The 24,223-nt window shown below is 48.7% G+C and overlaps 1 protein-coding gene across 1 annotated transcript; it reads left to right on the top strand.

The window, feature by feature from the left end:
* The first annotated feature begins 357 nt into the window (after nt 1–357).
* On the top strand, nt 358–20,454 carry Larp6 (La ribonucleoprotein 6, translational regulator). Its single transcript, XM_052188131.1, has 3 exons — nt 358–743; nt 13,670–13,880; nt 18,909–20,454. Exons 1-3 carry the CDS (start codon nt 544–546, stop codon nt 19,974–19,976), a joined length of 1,479 nt encoding a protein of 492 aa, XP_052044091.1. The 5' UTR covers nt 358–543; the 3' UTR covers nt 19,977–20,454.
* The last annotated feature ends 3,769 nt before the right edge of the window (nt 20,455–24,223 follow it).

Here is a 24,223-nt window from a genome sequence, read left to right as displayed (position 1 = left end):
GTACCGGGCCTGACAATTTGCTATTAGAACAGGTGCGGAGTATATTTGGTGTTGTTTTGGAGACAGAACACGCAGGAGCCAAGCTCTTGACCTGCTAAGACTCACTCTAACCTTAAGCTGGCAATGCCAGAGGAACTAACGGTAGAGCTTGTCTTTTCTCTCACCTTGGCGGGTTTGTCAGGGAGACAAGGCTGGGAGCTGTTGACTTGTGCCTGTCTCTGCTAGTCCAGCCCAAAGTCAGAAGCCAGCTGAGCGGCATCTCTGCGCGGGGTGGGGAGGAGGGAGCTGTGGGGCTGGGGCGCCACTAGACAGGGACGCAGGGAGGGCTGGTCTGGGTTTTACCCCGGGGCAGGCCTGTGGAGCGCGGGGGAGTCTTCCCTGCGCCAGTGCTCAGGGCGGTGCCCGCCGTGCGGCGTGGGGCGGATCGCGACCCCCGTCCCTCCCCGGGGGCGAGTCTCCGCCGCGCGCCGCCCACGCGCGATCGTCGCTATCGCGGGCTGCCGCCGGCTGGCCTCGCTTCGCCGCACGGGGACCCTGCCAGCCATGGCCCAGCTCGGCGAACAGACTCTGCCCGGGCCCGAGACCACGGTGCAGATCCGTGTCGCCATCCAGGAGGCCGAGGACGTGGAGGATCTGGAGGAGGACGACGAGGGGACCTCGGTTCGGGCAGCGGGGGACCCAGCCCGGTACCTCAGTCCCGGCTGGGGTAGCGCCAGCGAGGAGGAGCCGAGCCGCGGGCACAGGTAGGCTCGGCTGCTCGGGCCTGGCGAGGGGTACCCCGGGCTCCCGTGCGCGACAACTCACCAGGGCAGAGGGGTTGACTCAACCCCGCCACGGAGGCTGCAGTCTGAGTCAGAACCCGCTTTGGGGGACAGTCTGTGTCCCAGCCCTCAGGTTTTGATTCTTGATTGACAAGGCTTCCAAGGATGGGGGCGGGGATCTGCAGGACCTGGACCTGGGGCGGAGGGTTGCTCTGCGATCCAAAAAGGGAGATTAGCATGAGCCATCCTTGCCATCCCTACTTCTGAAGGAGACGCCCCCTTTGGTGGACGCACCCCACCAGACACTTGACCCAGCCTGGAGTTCCCCGGTGAGGCTGGGCCTCCTCTTCCGGATGCCAGGGATCCTAAAGAGCCTCCATCACCATCATCACCTGCTCTGTTCATCATTCCAGTGGCTTCACTTGGCTTCTGGGGGGCACAGGCCAGGCACAGTTGACACACGCAGATGGGGGCATCCAGGAAGGGATAATTTCCTGGTGGAGAGAGCTCCCCTGCCCTCAGCTTAGATGGCCTAGGGCCTTGCTGCTTCACACACACACACACACACACACACACACACGCACACACACACGCACGCACACACGCACGCACATGCGTGCGCGGGCTCACACACACACACATACACACACACACACACACACCCTGCTTGCCTGCCTTCTGAACCTTCTGTCACTGCTCACGGATGGGTGCTTTATAGTGTGTATAGCACCAGTGTAACCTTGCCCCTGGGCAGTGAGCTTTCCTCTCAGCCAGACACCCATCACTAATGTTTAGGCCCTTCACAACCACAGTTTCCTTATTGTTGTTAAAAAAAAAAAAGCGATCCCATATGGAAAAAAGACACGGCAATGGCACTAGCAGATTCTAGGGGCTGCTAAGAGGCCTTTGGTAAGAGCCCTCCTTTGAGAAGCTGCGCGCAGGCTCTCAACTATGAGGATTTTGCAGAAGTACCTCTCTATCTCCGAAAGCTCAATTCCAGCATGGGCGCATACTGGGCCACAGCCAAGGGGCTGTCCCATCCCCAGTTAAAAGAGACCAGACCTTGGTTAAAAGGGTCTGGAACCCACCATTTTAGGCCAGACCAGCAGAGGCAGCTGTTGTAGGGGAAAAGGCCAGTCTCACAGCTCAGGGAATGGTGACCCAGTCGACGTTCTGCCATCGTATGTACAAACAGCTCTCTCTCTGCCAAGCACAAAAATGATGAGCAGCTACAGACAGCTGCAGAGCCAGGTTCACTCCGGAGGCCATGCAAAATACCTGCGGCGTGCTTACCTTGAGGCTTTGTCTGCCCCTGACTTACAGCCAAAAGCGGCTCCCTCCTAAATAGCCAAGGTGTAGGCCCCATGTAGTCCTTGGTCCAAGAAAGATTCTCCACGGAGTCCTGGGAGACACAGCTCCCCAGAGCCCTCTGCCTGGTCCCTCACAGGTCACTCCAGGGCCACCCTTTGTCCCTCTCAGCTGCAGCAGCTCAAGGATCATGCAGGCAGCCTTCAGCCTGGAGCAGTTTATGGTGCCCACTAGCAGAGTTGGCCCCTGAAAATCCCAGGGACTCTTCAGGTTAGCGGAGCTGCCAGAGCCTCATGGGCAGACCCCTAGGGCCTAAGGAGAGCTGACTGAGGAGAGGATAATGCTGTCCCCTCTTTGGGCCCAGCCTGGTGAGGCAGCAGTTACCCTGGATGAATGTTCTCAGCTCCTAGCGCCTGAAGAAGGAACTCCAGTTCCTAAATCTGTTTCAGATTTAGCACCCACCTACCTCATGCCCTCAGCCCGTGGCTGCCTTCTGTCTCCTTTCATGCTCCCGGGGCACTGTCCGCCGAGCATGGCAGCGGGGAGGGGGGGTGTCTTCGTCCCTCTGCCCTCCCATGTTTCCGGTCAGCCTTGCAAACTTCATCTGCCCCACATTGCCCGTGCCCCTCCCTGAGTGAGCTAGGTTGTCCTGGCCTCTGTGTTGCTTTGGTACCCGGTGCAGCTTAGGGCTAACACTCTCACAGTCCTAAGTCCACAGTTACACCTCCCTCGAAGGTCCCTGAGCGCTGTGCCTGCAGCTCCCGCGCAACTCCAGAATGGACGGGCATCGTGTAGACACGCGTGGGATGAGTATGCTCACTTTACAGTGTGAAAAGCAGCATGCCCCGCCTGCACCGGTGAGGCAGTGAGACCCTGGAAGGCAAGGGCTTTATGTTAGCCCTTTCCACATTCACAGCACCCAGTCCAATCCCTGGCTTATACCCTGGGGACAAGAATAAGTGAACAGTTACTGTTGTTTTGTTGTACTTAATAGATGGATATATGTATGGCTTCACCCAAACCATGTGAAGGTGTGTTGTGTTCAGTCATGCCCAAAATGCTTCATCTTGTAACACTTAATAAGGATGTTTCCTAGGAAACTGTTAACACTACCTTTGCCAGCTCAGAAGATAGCACTAACTCTCTAATAGTACCTCCCAGATTGTCTCAACAGCCAAGTTCCATGTTCAAAGTCCCACAGTCGTCTTCTACAGCTGTCTCTTATCCTCAGACCAGCAGGCGGTTGGGTCGGGCAGAGTTTGCCTATTGTGCTGTTTCAGGAAAATCTTTTAATAGAGAGTCCAGCATCTTTAAATGATGACCTTGTAAAGACAGCAGCTGAGCCAGACCCCCATGGGGGCGGGGTGAGCGTGCAGGTGCCCATGGAGACCAGAAGAGGGCATCGCTCCCCAAATGAGGCAATGTTCAGAACAATTTAACAACAATAAAAAGCTTCTGAACAAACAATGAACAGAGATTAAGTGTATAGCGAATGTGAGGGGTTTCGGGCAGTGCTCACCCAGGCTGTGACTTCACAGCAGGCTTGGCTCTGGGCACAGTGGGCACACTCTGTCAGGTGCACACTGCCACCCCACCCCGTGCCAGCAAATGCGGCCCGAAACACCTCAACTCAGATTCGAGGTAGAATGATATTGATCTCCATGTTTTTTGCTGTGTATGAAAAGGTTTCTGCGCTCATAGAAACATAATGGTTTAATTATGGAAGACATGGACTCTCAACATTTTCCTGGTTAGTCATTCCTTGGTGTATGTAAAATTAATTTATTTTTTATTGTTTAATTTTAAGATTTTATTTTTTAATTTTATTTATGTATGTGGATTACATGAGTACCAGTGCCCACTGAGACCAGAGATAGGTGTCCAGTCCCCTGGTACTGGGGTTGCCGGTGGTTATGAGCTGCCCAGAATGGGTGCTGAGACTGTAACTTGGGTCCTCTGGAAGAAGAGCAAACACTCTTAACCTGTAAGCCATCTCTCCAGGTCCCGATTGATTCATTGAATGGTTTTAAAATTCACTCTCTCGGCTCCTGACTTGAGCTTCACAAAAATATTGTTAAATGAGTTTTGGCTTGACACTGACACAGAACTTCCAGTCAGTTCTGAAATGGCTCTAGACGTTTTTCTGACACTTTGCGTTATATATTCATTCAAGGCCGTGTTGCCAGCATTGGCAGTGAAAAACTCTTCATCAGACTGTTAGTCATCCCGGAAGAATGCAGGAGATGTCCTCCATGCTGCAGCTCCACAACAGCCCGGCTTCACTCCTCACAGCAGCAGTCAGGGCACCTAGTGTTTTGTCTTTAATAAATGATAAAATTGGGAAGTTGGAGAGGCGGCTCAGCAGTTAACAGCACCAGCTGCTCTTCCAGGCCTTGGGCTTGATTCCCAGCACCCACACAGAGCTCACAACCATCTGTAACTCCGGTTCCAGGGCATCCTCTGGTTCTGCCTGAAGATGCAGCACAGATATACACTCAGGCAAAATACCCATGTGCATAAAATAAAATTTAAAAATTATTGCCAAAATTATATTAAAGTAAATTTATTATTCATTATCAATAAATATTTAGTTTTTATACCTTTATATCTGAGGCCATATAAAAACTCGTAGTAAAAAGAGTTGCTAGGGGAAAAGTTTAAAAAGCCTTGATCTAGAACATTCTTTTTTTTTTTTTTTTTTTTTTTTTTTTGGTTTTTTGGAGATAGGGTTTCTCTGTGTAGCCCTGACTGTCCTGGAACTCACTCTGTAGACCAGGCTGGCCTTGAACTCAGAAATCCACCTGCCTCTGCCTCCCAGAGTGCTGGGATTACAGGTGTGTGCCACCACCGCCCGGCTAGATCTGGAACATTCTTAACTGCTTTCTTTCTAACATTTTTACTATTTTAAGAATGTAAGACTAGAAATTTATTTTTTCAAATGTTTCATGTTTATATCAGTTCTCATAGTTCCATTAACTTATTTCTTTGTGCTGAAGTCTTCCTGTAGATGCGGAAGTTAGGGGTAAAGCAGTTAATTGAATTTGGATTAAACGGTTTGGCAAGAGTATTCCATAGGCTGCTCCGTGGCACTACATTACCCCACCTCAGGAGACATCATTGGCTAAAGGTGTTTATCCATCATACAGCCCTGTCTTTGCAGTCTTCCTGTCCCTCATTTATTAATTTGATATACCACAGTGTTTGATTTGCATATGCTGTGTCCTCCAGGGATAAGTCCTATTTGATTATGCTGGGTGATACTTTTGTTTACTTTAAATAAAATTTTAAATGTATATTAATTTTATATATATACACAGGCATGCAAGTTTCCTTGGATGCCAACAGAAGGCGCCGGATGCCCCTGGATGGAGTTACGGTGCAGTTCCAGGTGGCTGTGAGCTGCCGGACGTGGGTGCTGGGAACTGAACACTGGTCTCCTGCAGGAGCAGTTCGTGCTGTGGGCTGCGGGGCTGTGTCTGCAGGCCCAGTCCTTTGGGGTTTGCTTATCGTCTCGGTTTTAGGGGATGGAGTCCCAGCATGTGGCTCAGGCTGATGAGCTCTTTGCTGTATGCGGTTCCCTCACCTGAGCCTCCGAGTAGCTGGGACTGTAGGCAGACTCTCTAAAGGCTGGACAATCATTTTTTAGGGTGTTGTTGCAATCTGCTTGCATCTGTGCTCTTCGGGGGTATTGTACTGTATCTTCCTTCTTTGTAATGCTCCTATCTGGTTTTAATAATGGAGTAACACTTGTGAAATGAATTTGAAAATACTTCATTCTATCCAACTTTCTGGGATGAGTCTGAGAAGAATTGGTACACACTCTTCCCTAAACATTGGTGAAATTAAGCACCAAGGACATCAAATCACAGGCCTTTTTCCTTTAATAAGAAATATTTGTTTTTAATTTAAAATCTTGTTTCACATCTTCCGTGGTGTTTTGTTTGCTTGTCTGTGCACCACGTACAGGCAGTACCTATTACGGCCAGAAGAGGGCGCCAGATACACAGACCTGGAATTAACAGGTAGTTAGGGACTAGTTGATCCTAACCATTGGGCCACCTCTTCAACCACTCTCCTTTGGAATAGAGCTTTGCCTTATCATCTGGATTAACCAAAGGTTCCTCCCAATGGAGAAAGAAGAAATATTTAATTATCTCACCTTAGAAATGAGGGCCTTTCCTCAAACTTGAACTTTTCCTCGTGGATTTTTACCTAGTTTTGTTATAATTAGTTACAGTTATTTTTGATGCTTGAGATTCTGTCACGTGGCTGGGAACGCCCCTTCACGCTGCCGTCAGCGAACCCTTCGGGAACATGTCTACTTGGTTTTGAGCACAACCTCATTTTTGGAAACTTCATAATTTGTACTTTTCCTACTCCAGTCATGGAATTTAGCCATTTCCACAGGAATCCATGGTCTTTTGAAGCACTAGTCAGACAGCATTTAGAAACCAAGACCGAAAATAAAAAGTACTTGTTTCTACCCCGGCACCATCACTTTCTAGGTCTTTCCAGGCACAGGACTGCTTTTTCAGATAAATCTGTATAATAATTCAATCTCAACATTACAGATTTTTGGTGTTCACTTCTTTAATTTTTTTTTACACCGAGAATCTTGATTCCTCACAATGTCTACAAGAATACATGAGCCCTGATGGCGCACTCCAGCTCGAAGCATCCCCACGGTCTGAGATGCCACAAGAGGCCACGCTGAGTCCTGTGGTGCATGCAGCCGCTGCCGGGGGCCATTAGTGGGTCGGTGGTCCTGAGACCATGCTGATGCCCGTGGCCCGTGTTACCACCAAAGCCCGTGAGGATGTCCATGATCTGGACCTTGACCTGAAGCCCTGTTGATGTCTGTGGGTGCAGGAGAGCCGTCCCTGCCCCTTCTGCCCACCGCACAGCTCTCCTCAGTTGGTGGCTTCTAGTGTGAGTTCAGACAGGAAAAGACTCATCCTCCCTTGGGGGCAATGGCCACTAGGAATTTGACCAGGCTCCAATGAGTACATGGAAAACACAAAACAGACTTTCCCTGCTTTCTTCTTCTTTTGGGGGTGGGGGGTGTCACATAGGATGGGGGGGATGGGAAGACTGAAAGGTGAATGCGATCGGGTCACATGATGTGAGATTCCCAAATAATCAATAAAAAAAGGAATATATGAGAACTGGCGGGCCACCTGTGTGCCACACACAGCACCCTCACCAGTGACGTCTAACACCTGATGACTCCTTTGCCACCCTTTCCAACGTGGAGAGCACATCCAGATGTTTTCAGCAATATTTCAGTGAGGAGCCAGTATCTTTGAAAAATAAGAGATTTATTTTTTTATAATGCGTGTGTGACTCGTGTGTGTGTGCAGGTGCGACCTGAAGCTCCCCAGTGTGGCTGCTGGGAACCGAACGAACTTCAGCTCCCTGCATGAGCACCGATGCCCGTAACCCCTGAGCCGTCTCCTCCACCCCAGCCACTGTCTCTTGCTTTTGTCCCTTTGCAGTGCTGGGGATCGAACCCAGGGCCTTATGCATGCCAGGCAAGTGCTCAACCACGGAGCTGCTTCCTCAGCCCAGAATCTTCTGATGTTTACACAATTTTCATCGCGTTGGTTGCTCTCTGTTGAATTAATTCTGATTCATTCTCTCATTGACACTACACAGAGAATCCTGAACTGACGTGTTTTTCACACGTGATGCTTCTTCTTTATGTTCAAAGCCCTCCTTGTTATTGCTCACCAGTGTCATTGTCCTCGTGGCCTTGTGACTCTCTAGTAGCTCATTTCCACCCATACACCATGAATACACAAATTCTCCTGGCCTGAAAGTCCTGGGGAGGAGCCCACGCTCGTTTGGCCGTTTCCTTTTTCACAGTGTCTTTTGACTAACTGCTGAGTCAACACCCAGATTAGTTCAAGGTCTTACAAGAAAAACATGTCTGGAGATTTTACTCATGTTTTTCCCTCCAATTTCCTTATGAAAGTGATAACTATTATAGGGTTGCTCCCGGAGGCCAGTCATCTGTTTTGATCCAATTTCTGCCCTTTGAATCAATTTCAAACAGATTACCAAATTACAGGCAGAGCAAAGACCTTCTCAGTTTACAATGTTTTATGGGAGCAGCCATATTTAAGAATAAAACTTAAAACTTTCTGGGTTGTTTGTTTGGTTGGTTGGTTGGTTGGGTTTTTGAGACGGGCAGAGCCTGGGCTGGTCTGAAATTTCTAGGGATCTAAGGACGAAGTTCCTGATTCCTGCCCCCCACTTCGCTTTTCAAGAGCTGGAGCTACAGGGACGTGGCACCACCGTGAGGTGCTGAGACCATGCTCAGGTCTCCTCTGTGCTGGGTGAGCATCCAACCGACTGAGCTTCATCCACACCTCGGGTCCTCTTCAGGAGGAATTAATATGTATTTATTAATCCCAGAGACTGTCCTTCCTTTCCAGAAGAGTCTCTGACAGCTGGCTACAGTGAGGCTGCCTTTCCTTCAGCACTCTGGAAGCAGAGGGAGGTAGATTTCTGAGTTCAAGGCCAGACTGATCCATAAATGGAGGTCTAGGCCAGCCTCAGCTACACAGTGACCCTGTCTCAGAACAAAGCAAAACCTAGACAAAAAAGCAGCAAAGTGTCTCTTTGGATTTACCATTACAAAACCTATTTGCTTTACATTATACACATTTTTTTAAAACTCTACTATGTGCAAACCTCTTAACTAGTACTAGAATCTGAGAAGCCAGTATGAATTCTACATTCAACTTGGGATTCAGGGAGCTAAGAGATGTGTACATGAAGAGCTATGATGCAGTATAGACAAGCATTAGAGAAGAGAGGTGATTTCCTTCCGGAGAATCACTTTTGAGATACATGGCCAAGAGGGGGACACGCTGTTCAAGGGATCAGGAGTAGCATATGCAAAGGTATGAGGTAGGCACGTTCGTCCATGGGGTCTTTCTTTTTTGCTTGGAGCAATGGGTATTGGAGGAAGTAAACAGAAACCAGTTTGCAAGATGGAGGCAGCCAGATTCTAAGTGCATCTGAATATGGAGCTAAGCACTGTAGGTTTTGCTTGGCGGGCATTGGAAACCCTGCTGCCATCGGTAGTAATATTGTTAAAGTACAACAGCTATGTATTATAATGGCTTTTTCACAATATGTAATGTGGCAGTTGTGTGGAGGAGGCTGGAGCCCAAAATACAGCACAGGAGGAGGTAGGCGGTGAGAAGATACAAGCATAGCCAGGCTCGGGGTGGGAAAGACGTGAAAACACGGGAATCAAAAGAGATGCGATATCCGAAAGGTAACTGAATTTACATTTCCCCTTTAGACCCGTTTTCCAGCCTCTGCCTACCAGCAAAGAGACTCAGGCAACAGGATAGGAACCTCCAAGGGGGAGAGAGGAAGCAAGGCTGTTTTCTGAAGGAGTTGAAAGTGCCGCAGAATTCTAGGGAGGCTAAGGGGGAACTGTAGGGAAAAGCCTCTCTGCTTTGGGTGGAAGGCTCAGCCGGATGGTTCTGTTTGCCCTGAGTTGAGCCCGCCCCCATCAAGTGTCAAGAGCCAATGAGGAAGAAAACCAGTGTTTTGTGGGTAGAGAGCTGCCGGGAAGTCCGCGTGACCCCCTAAGCAAAGTACTAGCCCCACCTTCTCCCAGCTGAATAGTATGGAACTTAACTCCTCTCCTGAAGAGTGGGCAAAGGATCCTGAGATCTTCTAAGGGGAAGGAGTGATTCCGCAGTGGAGAACCCCGGTCAGCACACTGCAACAGTTGCTAACTGCATCCTGATACGATCTACGGAGGATGGGAGTTTACCTCTGCCGTCCTCCTCCCCAGATCCCACGCCTTAAAATACTCATGGTGGAGGCATCAGAGGAACCTTAATGGCAGGACTTTCCACAGCATACCTAACTAGTGCATTTCAACAGTCAAGGTCATCAAAGTTGAGGACATCTGGAGAAAGTTACCGCCGAGAGGAGCCTTGGGAGATACACAGCATGGGATGTGGTATCCTGGGTGAGATCCTTTAGGGGGAAATGAAAGGAGTCTAAACAAACTGTGTGCTTCAGCTAATGATACTGCGTAATCGTCATCTCCTTAAGAAGTGTACTGTGATAATAGGAGGCATTAATAATGAATAAGCCTGGGGTAAGGCATGTGGAACTTTCTGTGCTATTTTAATAACTTTTCTGTAACTCTAAAATGATTCTAAAATAAGCTTATCAAAATTTTAAACAAAAAATGAACCGTTTATTAGTCACTTGAAGCAAAGCAAAAGCATTAGAACAGGCAACACAGGACACAGCGGTGGCAGTGGTGTCTTAAAAGTCAGCGCTGCAGTCAGTACACTGAGAGCTACTACATCCACGCAATGAGCACAGGGTGCTCTCAAAAAGGAACAGCCTGGGGCTGGGAAGATATCTCAGTGGGCAATGCACCTGCTATACAGCATAAAGATCCCCCCAACACCCACAGACACGGTGGCCCACCTATCAACCCAGCACATGCATGCGTACTCACATGCGTATCAACATACACCACATGCACAGGCACATGCAAAGAAAGCTTGGAGGATCAAAAGCAATTTTTTAGGTACTCAGTAAGCATCCACTGAATGTTTAATGGTCTTAGTGACACCCCCAGCATGGAAACCAAAGACAAAGAGAGAGGTCACACAGAAGAGGACACCCAGAAAGAATATGCACAGATCAAATTCGATGGTCACTAAACAATTAGAACACATTCATAAAATAAGTGGTCTTAGCCGAACATGGTGGTTCATCTGTATCTGTAATTGCACCACGTGTAATATCTGTAATCACACCATGTGTAAGGTAGGGACACTGAGATCTGGAGAGTCTAAGGCCAGCCTGAACTACACAGTGATATCAAGGCTAGACTGTGCTATATCGTATGACTTGCTTCAAAAACAAAAGTGAGAAACAAAACTGCCTCAAAAGGGGTGGGTGCATGGCCCTGTGGCAGAGTGCTTGCCTGGTATGCCCAAGACCCAAGATCTGATCCCCACCCAGCACTTAAACAAATAGTATCTTAGCAAATAACTTTGTCCTGCAGGGAATGTGTCTACACAGCCACGGCAATAAAACAGATTGACTGTCCACATTCATGTATATCTCTAGATGTTATTCACAGCAGAGTGTGGTGATAGCTTTGGCAAAATGGACTAGTTCTTCCAATCATCTATGGAGGACTGGGCAACAGAAGACGGACAGCAAGGTGGGGTGATACAGCCCATGTAATGAGCAGTGATTGAAACGATTCCAGCAAAGGAAAAAGACATCTTAAGGGTACTCTGAAAAGCCAACGGATCAGGGATGAGCCTCTCCTGCTGGAGCTCTTATCTGGAACACACGAAGCCCTGGGCTTGGTCCCCAGCACGATGCACACTTGTACCCCCATCCCATGGGAGGTGGAAGCCAAAGGATCAGGAGCTCGAGGTCCTCCTCGGTTACATAGTGAGCTCAAGGCTAGCCTGAACTACATGAGACTTTGTCTGCAAATCCCCAAACAGACAGAGGGCTGGTAGAAACCAACAGTAAATTAAGAGTGTTAACACTGGAAGAAGGGGCCATGGGATGGAAGTAACCTAAGGCCCTCATTTTATAAGGGGATGCACAGACACTACATCAGAAAATGAGGACAAATGCCCAGGGATTCTGAGCCTGCCCCGCAAAGACACCAGTTAGCAGAGGATAGGACGCGGATGTGATGGGGCCAGTGGCGAGTTTTCGATGGACTCTAGTACATTGACAAATGATAGAACTTACTTACAGAGACAGGGCAGACCAGGAAGTTCTCTTCCCACACTGGAGTGGCTGATTACCAATCGAAGATAAACCCAGAAACGAAGTGAGTGGAGAGAAGGCAGTGAAAGCCTCTGGTTCACAGGACCTAGCCTGAAGCCCCGGGCTTTCCTAAGGCCAGCTGTGTCTGTCTCTTCTCTGCATCTCACCCCATCTCCCACCTCCCATGGGCCTCGGAAGATGGGGTACAGCACGGCATCCCCTGTGCAATGCCCCTCCAGAGACGAACATGAGTGCAGACTTGAACACTGCCACCCACCTTCTCCATAACCCCTCCCCTGTGCGCACAGGTGACTCGCGCTCTCTGGGTTCATCCCCACCTATCTTCCCGGTCTGTCTCTTCTTTCCCCTCCCATTTCTGAATGCTCACACTCCCCAAGCATCTGCCCTTGAGTACATTGGCTCTCATTTCAACTGGACCCCGCAGTGGCTGTGACTACATAATCACGAAGGGAAAGACTTTTTCCTGGATCAGAAAACAGATCAAGATTTTCTTTTTAACAAGTGTGGGATATCTCTGGCACAACTGGCCGTGGAAAGATCAGGGCACCAGAACAGGCCCTGAGAGCTTGACTGTCTTCTAAAAATCACAACTGGAGATGGGAAGGAGGGGCGGGCAGACAGGAGCCATCCGTATATGTCATCCATGTATGTCATCCATGTATGTTATTTCAGAGCAAGTATGTCTCACTAGCATCTGAGTGACACAAAATCTCAGCAGGTAGTGTAACTTTTTTTTTCCAAGACAGGGTTTCTCTGTGTAGCCCTGGCTGTCCTGGAACTCCCTCTGTAGACCAGGTTGGTCTCTAACTCAGATATCCTCCTGCCTCTGCCTCCCAAGTGCTGCGATTAAAGGCATGCACCATCACTGCCCGGCTAGTGTAACTATTTTTAACTCCCTTTTTGTAAGTTTACTTTTGAGCAGGTGTGTTTGCATGTATACATGTGCAGGTTCATGTATGTGGCAGTCAGAGGTCAACACCGGCATCTTCCCCGGTCACTCTCTGCCTTACTTCTTGAGGTAGAGCCTCTCTTTGGAGTTGAGACTCACTGGATTGGCTAGCTTTGCTGGCCAGCAACCACAGCCATTGTTGGTCTCTGCGTCCCCAACGTTGGGGTTAGCAGAGAACCCCTTGTCTCCTTGGTTTTTCTGGTTAGACAGGAACTGCCACCTGTTGGCTTTTTAGCCATGAACTAACGATCTGAACTCAGGTTCCCATATTTGTGTGGCAAACACTTTACCAATTGAGCCATTGGTCACATGGCCAACCACCTTTGAGAAAGCCGATTCAGATATGACCAGTTTAATTTCCAAGGGTTGCTATGACAACCATGTGCACAGTAGATGGTGTATAACAACAGAGATGTATTGTCCTGTAAGTCTGAGATGAGGGGTCCAGTTTGGATAAGATCCCATGTACACTCAAGGATAGATGCCTGGAGAATATGTACATTTAGGAATGGGAGGAGAAGGAAGAGATAGATGGGGCAGGGCCTGTTCCCTAGCATGACCCTGGGAAAGGATCTGGCAGTTTGTCTCCTTGGTTTTTCTTGTGACACCTTAATCTCCACCTATGTCCCGAGTAGCCATTCCCTTGTCTGTGTCTCTGTGTGTCCGTGTTCCTGGCTTTGATGAGGACCTCATCTGCATGGGATCGGGGGTCATCCTACTCTATGATGGGCTTACATTGACATCCATAGTGACTGACTAGATAAGGCCATGTTCTGGGCTCTGAGGGCCTCAGGGTGACAGTTCAACCCACAACTAACTCGTTGTCTCCCTCTGGCTGCAGTAGCACTACGACAAGTGGGGGTGAGAATGATCGTGAGGATCCAGAGCCCGAGTGGAAGCCACCTGATGAGGAGCTCATCAGGAAGCTGGTGGATCAGATTGAGTTCTACTTTTCTGATGAGAACCTGGAGAAGGATGCCTTCCTGCTCAAGCACGTGCGGAGGAACAAGCTGGGCTACGTGAGCGTCAAGCTGCTTACGTCCTTCAAGAAGGTGAGGCTGGCTTCTCAGAGGCCGCCTGGGGCACCTCTGGGGTGTGGACCCTGTGGTGTTAAACTTTTGTGGTCTTCTGGTTTGTAACCTCACCCCCTACCATAGGTTGCCTCCCTAGCAAATTTTCAATTAAATATGAAGCCTGGAAAAAAAAAAACCACAAAAAAAAGTATCAGGAGTGGGGGTTTAGTGGAGCAAGAGAGCTAGCTCAGTCACTAACGTGTTTCCCAAGGAAGCATGAGGACCAACTTTGATCCCCAGAACCCACAAGAAAAAGCAATCTTGGTTCCATGCCAAACATATGCATACATATGATCACACATGCACACAGAAAATCGTGTATGCACACATGTGTGGACGGGATATGAGCACATTCTTGAGAATATACTTGTTCCCTCTGCAAAGGGTCTTGAGTGCTAGGACCAGTATCAACTGGTGGTATTAAGAAATGCTGTGACTTGTTCTCAGTGAAGTTTGGGCCCTCTTGCCAGGCACATGGATGCCCCGATGGTGCTACACCAAGTTGGGGGGGGGGGGGTGTCCTGGAGGCCTTGGGAGACGCCTGTTGGTCTCCCAAGTATCCTGTGACGATGCTCGCTCAAGCTTTCTGCCTGCTAAGAGAACATACAGGGCTCACTGAGAGGAGCTTTCTCCTTGGACTCCAGCACGCTCTGCTCTGTGTAATGCCAACGAGTACTCTGTGTACTGGAGTGATAGATGCTAAGGGGTCATGGCAGCCAAGCAGGAGACTGCCTGTCCCTGCTGTAGACAGATGCAGAACTTGGATCCTAAAGTCCTTGCCCTCAAAGGACTGACTATTTGACTTGGAATCATAGCTCTATCTCCCGGGCAAGGCGAGGATTACTAGACGCACCATGCAGCCTGTTGTGTAACAGCTTATGTAAGGGCCCATGGAGGGAGTGGTCCATGCCAAGGTGTCTGTGCACTTTATCAGAAAGCATTGGAGCAAAGCTTCTGCACCTTGGAGATTTTCTCTGCCTGGACTCTCATTTGCCAAACACATTATTCTTTATATTTGATGAGTGCTGTGTTAAATACATGAGACGCAAAAGGAATATGGCAGTCTGTCTTTCCTTGAAACATTTGCAGCTCAACAAAAGATAAAAGAGCCGCGAGATGCCCCAGGGTCACCACAGATGAGCTGGTGGAAGATGTAAAGATATTTGGGGACGAGCTGACCTGAGCAACGGACCTTTCTAGAGAGTCGAGAGTGTTAGCATTGGGCTATGGGCTTAGAATATAAATAGGAGCCTGCAAGGTACACAAGGGGAAGAATAGTTCATGTCCAGAAAACAAGCTCTAACATGAAAAACATTTCCAGGCTTGGGGAATCCTTAAATAAAAAAGCCAGTGAGACCCTTTGCACCCCTCTTTTTGTGCTCCCCAAGGGTTTTAAGGACCACTCTGGTTTTCTCTCCTTTCTTAGCTGGGTGTATCCTACAGATACATTCAGGAGCAGTCTCTTCAAAAACAGCTCTGAGGTGGACATTCCCAAATCCACACCCACAAAGCCAGAGCAGAGACTCTCTTCCTTCCTGAAGGTTTCCTGCCAATAGCAAGGAGCCACCGATCAGAGGAAGGAGCCAACACAGGGAGATGGTGCCCGCAGTCAGGAAGCTGAGAGGGGTGTGTGCTGCTGCACAGCTTGCTCTTCCTTTCCCGTTCTCTCAGAGACCCCAGCCATGAGATGGTGCTGCTCACACTAGAACTCATCTTCCCTCTACAGCTGAGCCTTCCTGGGAACATCCTCCTCGCAAACACACCCAGATGTGGGTTTCTGTAGGGAGTCTCAATCCAGTCACGTTGACAATGATGGTTAATCACCCCAAAGAGTTCCTGACAATCTTATAAAGTTCTAGAGGTTGCACAAGGCCAAACCTCCTTGTTTATTTTCTTAAATTTATTTTAGTTTAGGTGTGTGTTAGTGTATGCATATGTACCATGCGCATGCAGTTCCCTCAGAGTCCAGAGGAGGATGTCAGATCCCCTGCAGGGGACCTGGCTCTTGTCTCTGTGTGTTCTCCAGTCCTCTACAGCCCTTCTCTGGTCCTCACGCTTCCCAGTTAGGCAGCACAGGCTTCCTGCTCTAACTCCAGCATCTCCTACGTGCTCCTTTCTGAGCTGTTTTCATGAATGGCTCCATCGTGCCAGGCCATGGCTTTCCTATAACCTTGCAGTGACCAAAATTCATCTCAACCCCTTCTGGACTCCTAATTGGCTCACTGTTTGCTAGAAATCCATCTGGGCAGACCTGCTTCTCTGTGGTATAGTGATCAGTCCTATCACCCTGTGTAGGTGTCCTTGGGTTTCTTCATGCTAAGAATGAGAGGTCACGGCTAGAATGGACAGTGCACACGCTCCCACCCATGTGTCAGGACTCTGTTTGGATGTGTGCCTACCTTGCCCGGATAGCAAGCCTTCTCTCTTGCTTTCTGTGCCTTTTCTGTTTGAGGCCCCGGGACACTGGGAGTTCCTGACTCCTCTGCAGATCATCCTCAAAGGCCGAGTCTTAGAGGACTCTGGGTGATTTCCTCTCACAGGCTCAGGTTACCCACCCCCACCACATGTAGTAGTTCTTGGGATGACTCATGTCCCTGGCACGTCCTTCACTGGAAGTGGGCCTCCGCAAAATTGCTGTTTTATGAAATAAATATAGCTTTTTGTAGACTGCAATGTTGGTATGCATAGTTTCCATCATGGGAGGGGATTTAAAAAAAAATATTTATTTTATGCATATGGATACACTGTTGTTATCTTCAGACACACCAAAAGAGGGCATCAGACCCATTGCAGATGGTTGTGAGCCACCATGGAGTTGTTGGGGATTGAACTCAGGACCTCTGAAGAACAGTCAGTGCTCTTAACCGCAGATCCATCTCTCCAACCCCTCTTCATGTGGTGTCTGTGCCTGTTACTCTTGGGGGAAGTTACAGAGAAACGGAGGGTCTTTGGAAGGGTCATCTTTACTGTGAATCACAGTTTTGGAGAATGTGAGACCCTCCAACTCCTTTTTTTAGTAGCAGCACGTTCAGTGGTGACTGCCTACAGTCTCTGCATTTGGAGGCCTAGACTGAAGGGGTCATGAGTTTGAGTTAAGCTGGACTATAGAGCAAAAGCCTGTCTCAAAACAAAATGAACACAACCAAAAACAACAAACAAAAATCGGGACTGGGTTGGTTGCTCATGGAAGACTGCTTGCCTGGTATTCTATGTTCTGTCCTCGGGATTGCCCCAGATTCACTGTGTGATAGCACAATGTTATTGAATATTCTGTTTTTTGCATATGCAATACACACACATACACACACACACTTGTGTAGTGGCCGGAAATCAATCTTAAGCATTTCTCAGAAGCCAACTGTCTTGTGTTTTTTTGTTTGTTTGTTTTTTTGTTTGTTTGTTTTTTTGTTTGAGATAGGGTCCCTCCCTGGATTGGAACTAGGCAAGCAGGCAAGGCTGGCTGCCAGAAAGTCTCTCTCTGCTTCCCCATTGCTGGGATTACAGGCACATGCCATCCTGCCTGGCTTTTTCACATGGATTATGGGGGCTGAACTGGGGTCCTCGTGCATGTGGGACAAGCACCTTTCCAACTGCGCCCCCTCCCCAAACCCTCACTTCATCTTGTGGCACTGCTATGAAGTAGACATTTTTAATATTTCTAGCACTCAGACGAGGCTGGGTACTGAGGGACTAAATAATCCCCCAAGTCTTCCTGGGGATGGAGCTGATGCTTGGGTCTATGTATGTAACAGCCTAGTTTTAGAGCAGCGATTCTCCACCTGTGAGTCATGACCCCTTTGGGGAATCACTTATCAGACATCCTACGTATCAGCACTAAAATTCATAACTGTAGCAAAATTGCAGTTATGAAGTAGCAATGAAATAATTTTATGGTTGGGGGTCACTACAACACGAGGAACTGTATTAAAGGGTCATATAGCATTAGGAAGATTGAGAACCACTGTTTTAGGACTACAGAATCTGACCTGTGAACTTTGGCAGTTTGGGACTGCAGCTCCTTTGTAGAGTGTTTGCCTTCTGTGCATGATGCCCTAAATAAATATCCAGTACTGTCAAGATGTACAAAAAAAAAAAAAAGAGGCAAAAGATATTTACCATCTGAAGAGAAGCCAGGGCCATTGTCCCTGTCGTTGGTTTAGTCTCTCTAGTAAAGACTTGGAATCCACCCAGGCTGTCTATCAACAGATGAACAGATGATGAAAGATCATATATGTATGATATATGTGAAATATATAATATATCCTATATACCATATGTATATATGGCTGCTACTCAGCTCTACAGGAAAAGGTAATCACAAAATCTGCAGGAAAAATGGATAGACTTAGAATGCATAATATTCAGTAAAGTCACACAATCTCAGAAAGCAAAAAAAGTTTTCTCTCATATGCAGAATCTAGCCAATAGCATATGTATATATGTAAACAAATGAACGTGTGCGTGCAGGATAATGTGTAGAAAAGAAAACAAGAAGGACTGAGGTGCAGGTGATGGTCATGCATTAGAGAGACAATCCAAAATCTTCCCAGTACTAACTCTGTTGTGGATGTTTTCGGTTTGGGGGATGGGTAGCTGCATAAAACGCATTTGATATTGAAGCTGTAAAATCCAGTGTGAAGCTCCACAGCTTCAGAATGGCTACTCTAGCTGTTCATTGAGATACATAGACTTGGGGTCTGGCTAATTTCAGGTCATAATTCTTTTTGCAATTTTTATAATAAAGTTTATTTTAAAGAACTTTAAGGAAAGAAAGCACTGAAGAAGTGGTTGGAGAAATTTTTCATTTCATTCTCTGTCTGGTATCTGAGTGTCTCCACATCAGTTATGAGCTTAGTCATCGGTGCTGAAGAGGCGAGGGAGGGAGGGAGGGAGGGAGAGAGGGAGGGAGGGAGGGAGGGAGGGAGGGAGGGAGGGAGAGAGGATATAGCATGTCCGACTGTGGACAAGGAGAGGAGGTGCCATTCAGACCTGCTTTGTATTCCTCAGGTGAAACACCTCACACGGGACTGGAGGACCACAGCACACGCTTTGAAGTATTCAGTCACCCTGGAGTTGAATGAGGACCACCGGAAGGTTAGGAGGACCACCCCTGTGCCACTGTTCCCCATTGAGAACCTCCCCAGCAAGATGCTGCTGGTGTACGATCTACACCTGTCCCCTAAGCTGTGGGCCCTGGCCACGCCCCAGAAGAACGGAAGGGTGCAGGAGAAGGTCATGGAGCATCTGCTCAAGCTCTTTGGGACTTTTGGAGTCATCTCATCGGTGCGGATCCTAAAACCCGGGAGAGAGCTGCCCCCTGACATCCGGAGGATCAGCAGCCGCTACAGCCAGGTGGGGACCCAAGAGTGTGCCATCGTGGAGTTCGAGGAGGTGGACGCGGCCATTAAAGCCCACGAGTTCATGATCACGGAATCTCAGGGCAAAGAGAACATGAAGGCCGTCCTGATTGGGATGAAGCCGCCCAAAAAGAAACCCCTCAAAGATAAGAACCATGACGATGAGCCCTCAGCAGGTACCCACCTAAGCAGATCACTAAACAAGAGAGTGGAGGAGCTTCAGTACATGGGGGACGAGTCTTCCGCCAACAGTTCCTCCGACCCTGAGAGCAATCCCACCTCTCCTATGGCTGGCAGACGGCATGTGGCCGGCAACAAGCTCAGCCCTTCTGGCCACCAGAATATTTTTCTGAGCCCAAACGCCTCCCCATGCTCAAGCCCGTGGAGCAGCCCCTTGGCGCAGCGCAAGGGTGTCTCCAGAAAATCCCCACTGGCTGAAGAAGGCAGACTGAACTTCAGCACCAGCCCTGAGATCTTCCGGAAGTGCATGGATTATTCTTCTGACAGCAGCATCACCCCCTCGGGCAGCCCCTGGGTTCGCAGACGTCGCCAAGCTGAGATGGGGACTCAGGAGAAAAGCCCAGGGGCGAGTCCCCTGCTGTCTCGGAAGATGCAGACCGCAGATGGGTTGCCTGTGGGGGTGCTGAGGCTGCCCAGAGGCCCTGACAACACCAGGGGCTTCCACGGTGGACACGAGAGAGGCAGAGCCTGTATATAATACCTTCTATTTTTAATACCAACTCCATTGAAAACCATCTTTGTTTTCGAGATCCTCACAAATAGCTAGCATGACAGAGAATGGAGTCCAGTTCCCTTAGACAGCTTTTGTATCCATGTAGACCTCTTAATTTATGTATTTGTAAGGTGTACAAACTGTCTGGTGTGCCGTGGATTTAGGATTGTCTTCTAGCTGGGAGCTGTTGCTCCCAGCATGGCCACTATTTTGTCAGTGCTTGGCATGTGTTAAGTGTGGTGGCTCTGATGTGCTGCGGGACAGAGGCTCTCTGGAAAGATCTAGCAGTGTTGGGACCGGTTTTTTCTTACAATGACTGAACTGTCCTTGGCAGGACATGCAAGGACTCCTCTTAAGACCTCAAAGGCATTTTGCTCAATGGTAAATCCTTCAGTCAATAGCATGGTGTCTTCTAGGACTGAGTGTCTGTTCCCTGTCTAGTGAATAAATAATGAAACACCCACTGGAAGTCCTGTGTCTGAGGTCACAGACCACACCCTTTCATGATGGAACCCAACGGGTGTGTGCTCCCACTGGAAGTCCTGTATCTGAGGTCACAGGCCACACCCTTTCATGATGGAACCCAACGGGCATATGTTCCCTCCATCTAGCTCGCACTGTTCCACAGGGCAGTTCTGGACTCTCCTGGAGGCTTTTGGCAGCCTGGGATGTCTGTCATTGCTAGGAGTCTCACTGAATAGACAGTTTAGATAGTTTCTGCTGTGTCCACAGCATCTCCAATCAACAGTGTTTGATATCACCTGAGAACTTGCTAGAAATAAACATTTCTAGCTCCCAGAGAAGAGATTCCAGGTGTGTCTCTAAAGATTTATTCTTATTTTTAATTTATATGTATATGCCCATGTGAGTGTATGCCATGTGTATGCCCATGGAAGCCAGACTGGGCATCAGATCCAATGAAGTTAGAGTTACAGGTGTGAACTTCTCAGTGTGGGTACTGGGGACCGAACTTGGGGCCTCTAGAAGAGCAACAAGTGCTCTTAACCCCTGAGTCATCTTCCCAGTCCCAAGATCTAGAGTTTGAAAAGCCCTGCAGAAGATGCATGCTAGGCGAGAACCCTGCAGGTGGCCAAGGCTGCAGGACCCCATGCCAGCCAGTCTGACCCCACATCCCTCGTTCTTATTCTTGGGGGTTGGTAACAAGCTCCCACAGTCTTCTGGCATCCTTGGGGCATGCTTTGCTGCGTGGTAGTGTGTGGACTGAAGTCAGCCCTCCATTAAAATGGGCTCCATTTCCATCTCACTGGCTTAATTTCTGTTACCACCCAAAGCCGGTTTGGTGCAAAAGATCCCTGGCCTAGATCCCAGTGTTGGCTTATCCCTGGGCCATTTGGGGGATTTAGAGCTCAACTGAGTAGTGATTGTTTGCCAGGGATGTTGATAAAAAACTTTCCATGCTTTCTCATTAAATCATCCCAACACCGTGTGAAAAAAGAAAAGACCCAGGTATTGGAGTGACTTTATACCAGATTTAAAAAAGAAAAAGACCCCATGTAGATTACTAATCTGTCCAAGGTTTAGTAACTGGGGTGAAGGTTCTGGGGCTTGTTTTGTTGTTGGTGCTGCTGTTGCTACTGCTGGTGGTGATAGTTGTGATGATAGTGGTGGTGGTGGTGGTGATGGTGGTGATGATGATGGTGGTGGTGGTGGTGGTGGTGGTGGTGATGATGGTGGTGGTGGTGGTGATGATGTTGATGGTGGTGATGGTGATGGTGGTGATGGTAGTATTATTTTCTGAGACAGTCTTGCCCTGTAGCATTGGCTGATCTCAAACTCCCAATACTCAAGCCTTAGTCTATGGAGATCTCATATGCACCATCACCCCCAAGCTAGCTTGAAATTATTACTATTATTATTATTATTATTATTATTATTGTGTGTGTGTGTGTGTGTGTGTGTGTGTGTGGTATGTTTGTTTGTATAGTCAGGTCAAGCCATAGAGCATGTTTGTGGAGGTCAGAAGAGTTATAGCTGTGAGCTGCGGCAGTCAGTTAGCTGTCTCTTCCACTGGTGAGTTGCATGGATCAAACTCAGCTCAGCTCGGCTTCCATGGCAGGCACGCTGACTCTCTGAGGCATCTTGCTGGCCTCACTAAATGGTTTGGACATTGCGGATTGCCATTCATATTCACGAGGCGCAGGCACACGTGCTACTGGGAACCCGGCAGTTCCCAAGGTGCTGGGCTTTCGGTTCGTCGAATTATTTCCCTTGTCCTCAGCATCCCCACTGTTACACTGATTAGTTTACTCTGGGAGCTGCAGAGGCAGGAGAATGATGCTCACCTGGAAAATTTTCAGAAATGAAAAATGACAAGTTTGGGGTATTTTTGTTTTGAAATAGGCGGGCCTCAAAAATCACCATGTAGCCGGGGATGGACGACCTTGAACTTCCGGTTCAAGTTTTTGCCTCCATGTCCACTTCCGGTTCTTTTGCCTCCATGTTCAGGATGCTGGGATCACCGGCACACACAGCCCCTGTATGTAGTCTTATGTGGCGCCTGAGGAATCAAACCCAGACCTTTGTGTGTACTAGACAAGCCTTCTGCCAACTGAGCTCCGCTCCCAACCCCAAGAGTATATTTTCAATTATACAGGTACATCCAAATTAGCAGATGATTATCTGGTCAGGAAGGTGCTATTGCCTTTAAGGCCCAGAATTAGTACAGACAATACTGGCAGGAAGTAGGTTCTCCACTTTCCCGGGGTCCCCAGGAGGTGCTGCAGCAGCCTGTAAGACCTTCTGACCCTGTGTGGTTCACAGCTCCCCTCCAGCCACTCCCTGTGTCTCCTTCCCCAGCTCAACTCCCACCATTGCTGCCTGATCCTTCCCGGTATTCACAGCATCCGGGCTGTCCGAATGTCAGGCTGTCCAGCCATCTCCAGCTCGTCCCTTCAGGATTTCTTATGTGTTGCTCCAGTCCATTATGTTCTCACACAGACACTGGGATGTATTTGTAGATGAATTCCAGTGTACCACTGCTACTTTGAAGACCTTCATCTTTATACCTGAATCCAGGTGGACTGAACCTCCCATCTAAGGAACCGCCCCGCGGGATGCTATGCTGGGGTCCTGAACGTGAGCTCAGCAGCTCTGAGTCCTAGTCTGGGACTCTCCCAGGAAAGAACCCTGAAGAAGTTATTTCTGTATTCAGTTCACGTTTCCCCATGCTGTCAGTGGAGGGCAATCAGACAGGTGCTCCTGAGATGCCCTAAGTAGGCGTTATCACATGTCTCGCTTTCCCGTCATCTCCAAACCCAGCCTACCCTTTCTCTAAGGGTTTTGATGTTGGTTCATGTTGACACCACTTGTGGAGCCTATCCCTACGATGGTCCCATGTACACCGCTCTGGAGTGAGGTTCCCTGAAGGACTGAAGCGAGCAGGCAGCACTGAGAGGCTCTCCCGTCAAGGTCATGGCCTTCCTGTTTGTTACCACAGCTGGCTTTTCTTGAACAGCTTGGCCAGGAAACTCGGCCAATCATATTTTAACAGATGTTTCTTTCTTTTTAATGAAAACCAGCTCCCTCTCTATGCTGGAACACCAAGTCCATTGGACCTGTCCCCCTAAGGTGCTGGCAGAACATCAACACTCCACACATGTACAAATAGCCACTTGATCTGCCGTCCTGCCTTCACATGCCTACCTGCTTCCGACCACCCACCCCAGCAAGTGATGTCATCCTTTTCCCGTCCCCGAGACTGGAAATGAGGCCATGCAGTCAATGCGCAGAAAGTTACTTCTGGGTTAGAATCCAAACGTTTGCTTTCTTGTGCCTCAGTTCTCTCCAGCGGAGAACAGGGGTCACTGTTGCAACAGAAAACTTGCTCAAGGTCAGCGCTACAAGGATCAAGGCTTCCCTCGGGGCGCAGCCCTCTCCGTCATGCGCATGTGCGAAGCTCCACTGGCTCTTCCTCATCCCCACCCTCCCTGGGACTCAGTGCTTGTCCACTCTTTACACATTTCTAAGGTCTGCATGTCTCTAGGTCTCTTTGTTTTGTTTTGTTTTGATGTATATGTGTACACATGTTCGTGTGTGTGTGTGTGTGTGTGTGTGTGTGTGTGTGTGTGTGTATTTTAGAGAAAACTTCAAGTGTTGCTTCTCTGGTACCAATCCACCTTGTATTATAGCCCAGCGCTTACCAAGTAGGTGAGGCTAGCTGGACAGTGACCCCAGGGGATCCACCTGCCTCTCCATCCCCAGTGTTGGTATTA

The sequence above is a fragment of the Apodemus sylvaticus genome, chromosome 7, assembly GCF_947179515.1.
Source record: "Apodemus sylvaticus chromosome 7, mApoSyl1.1, whole genome shotgun sequence".
Classification (NCBI taxonomy): Eukaryota; Metazoa; Chordata; class Mammalia; order Rodentia; family Muridae; genus Apodemus; species Apodemus sylvaticus.
This window is presented reverse-complemented; position numbering and strand designations above follow the sequence as displayed.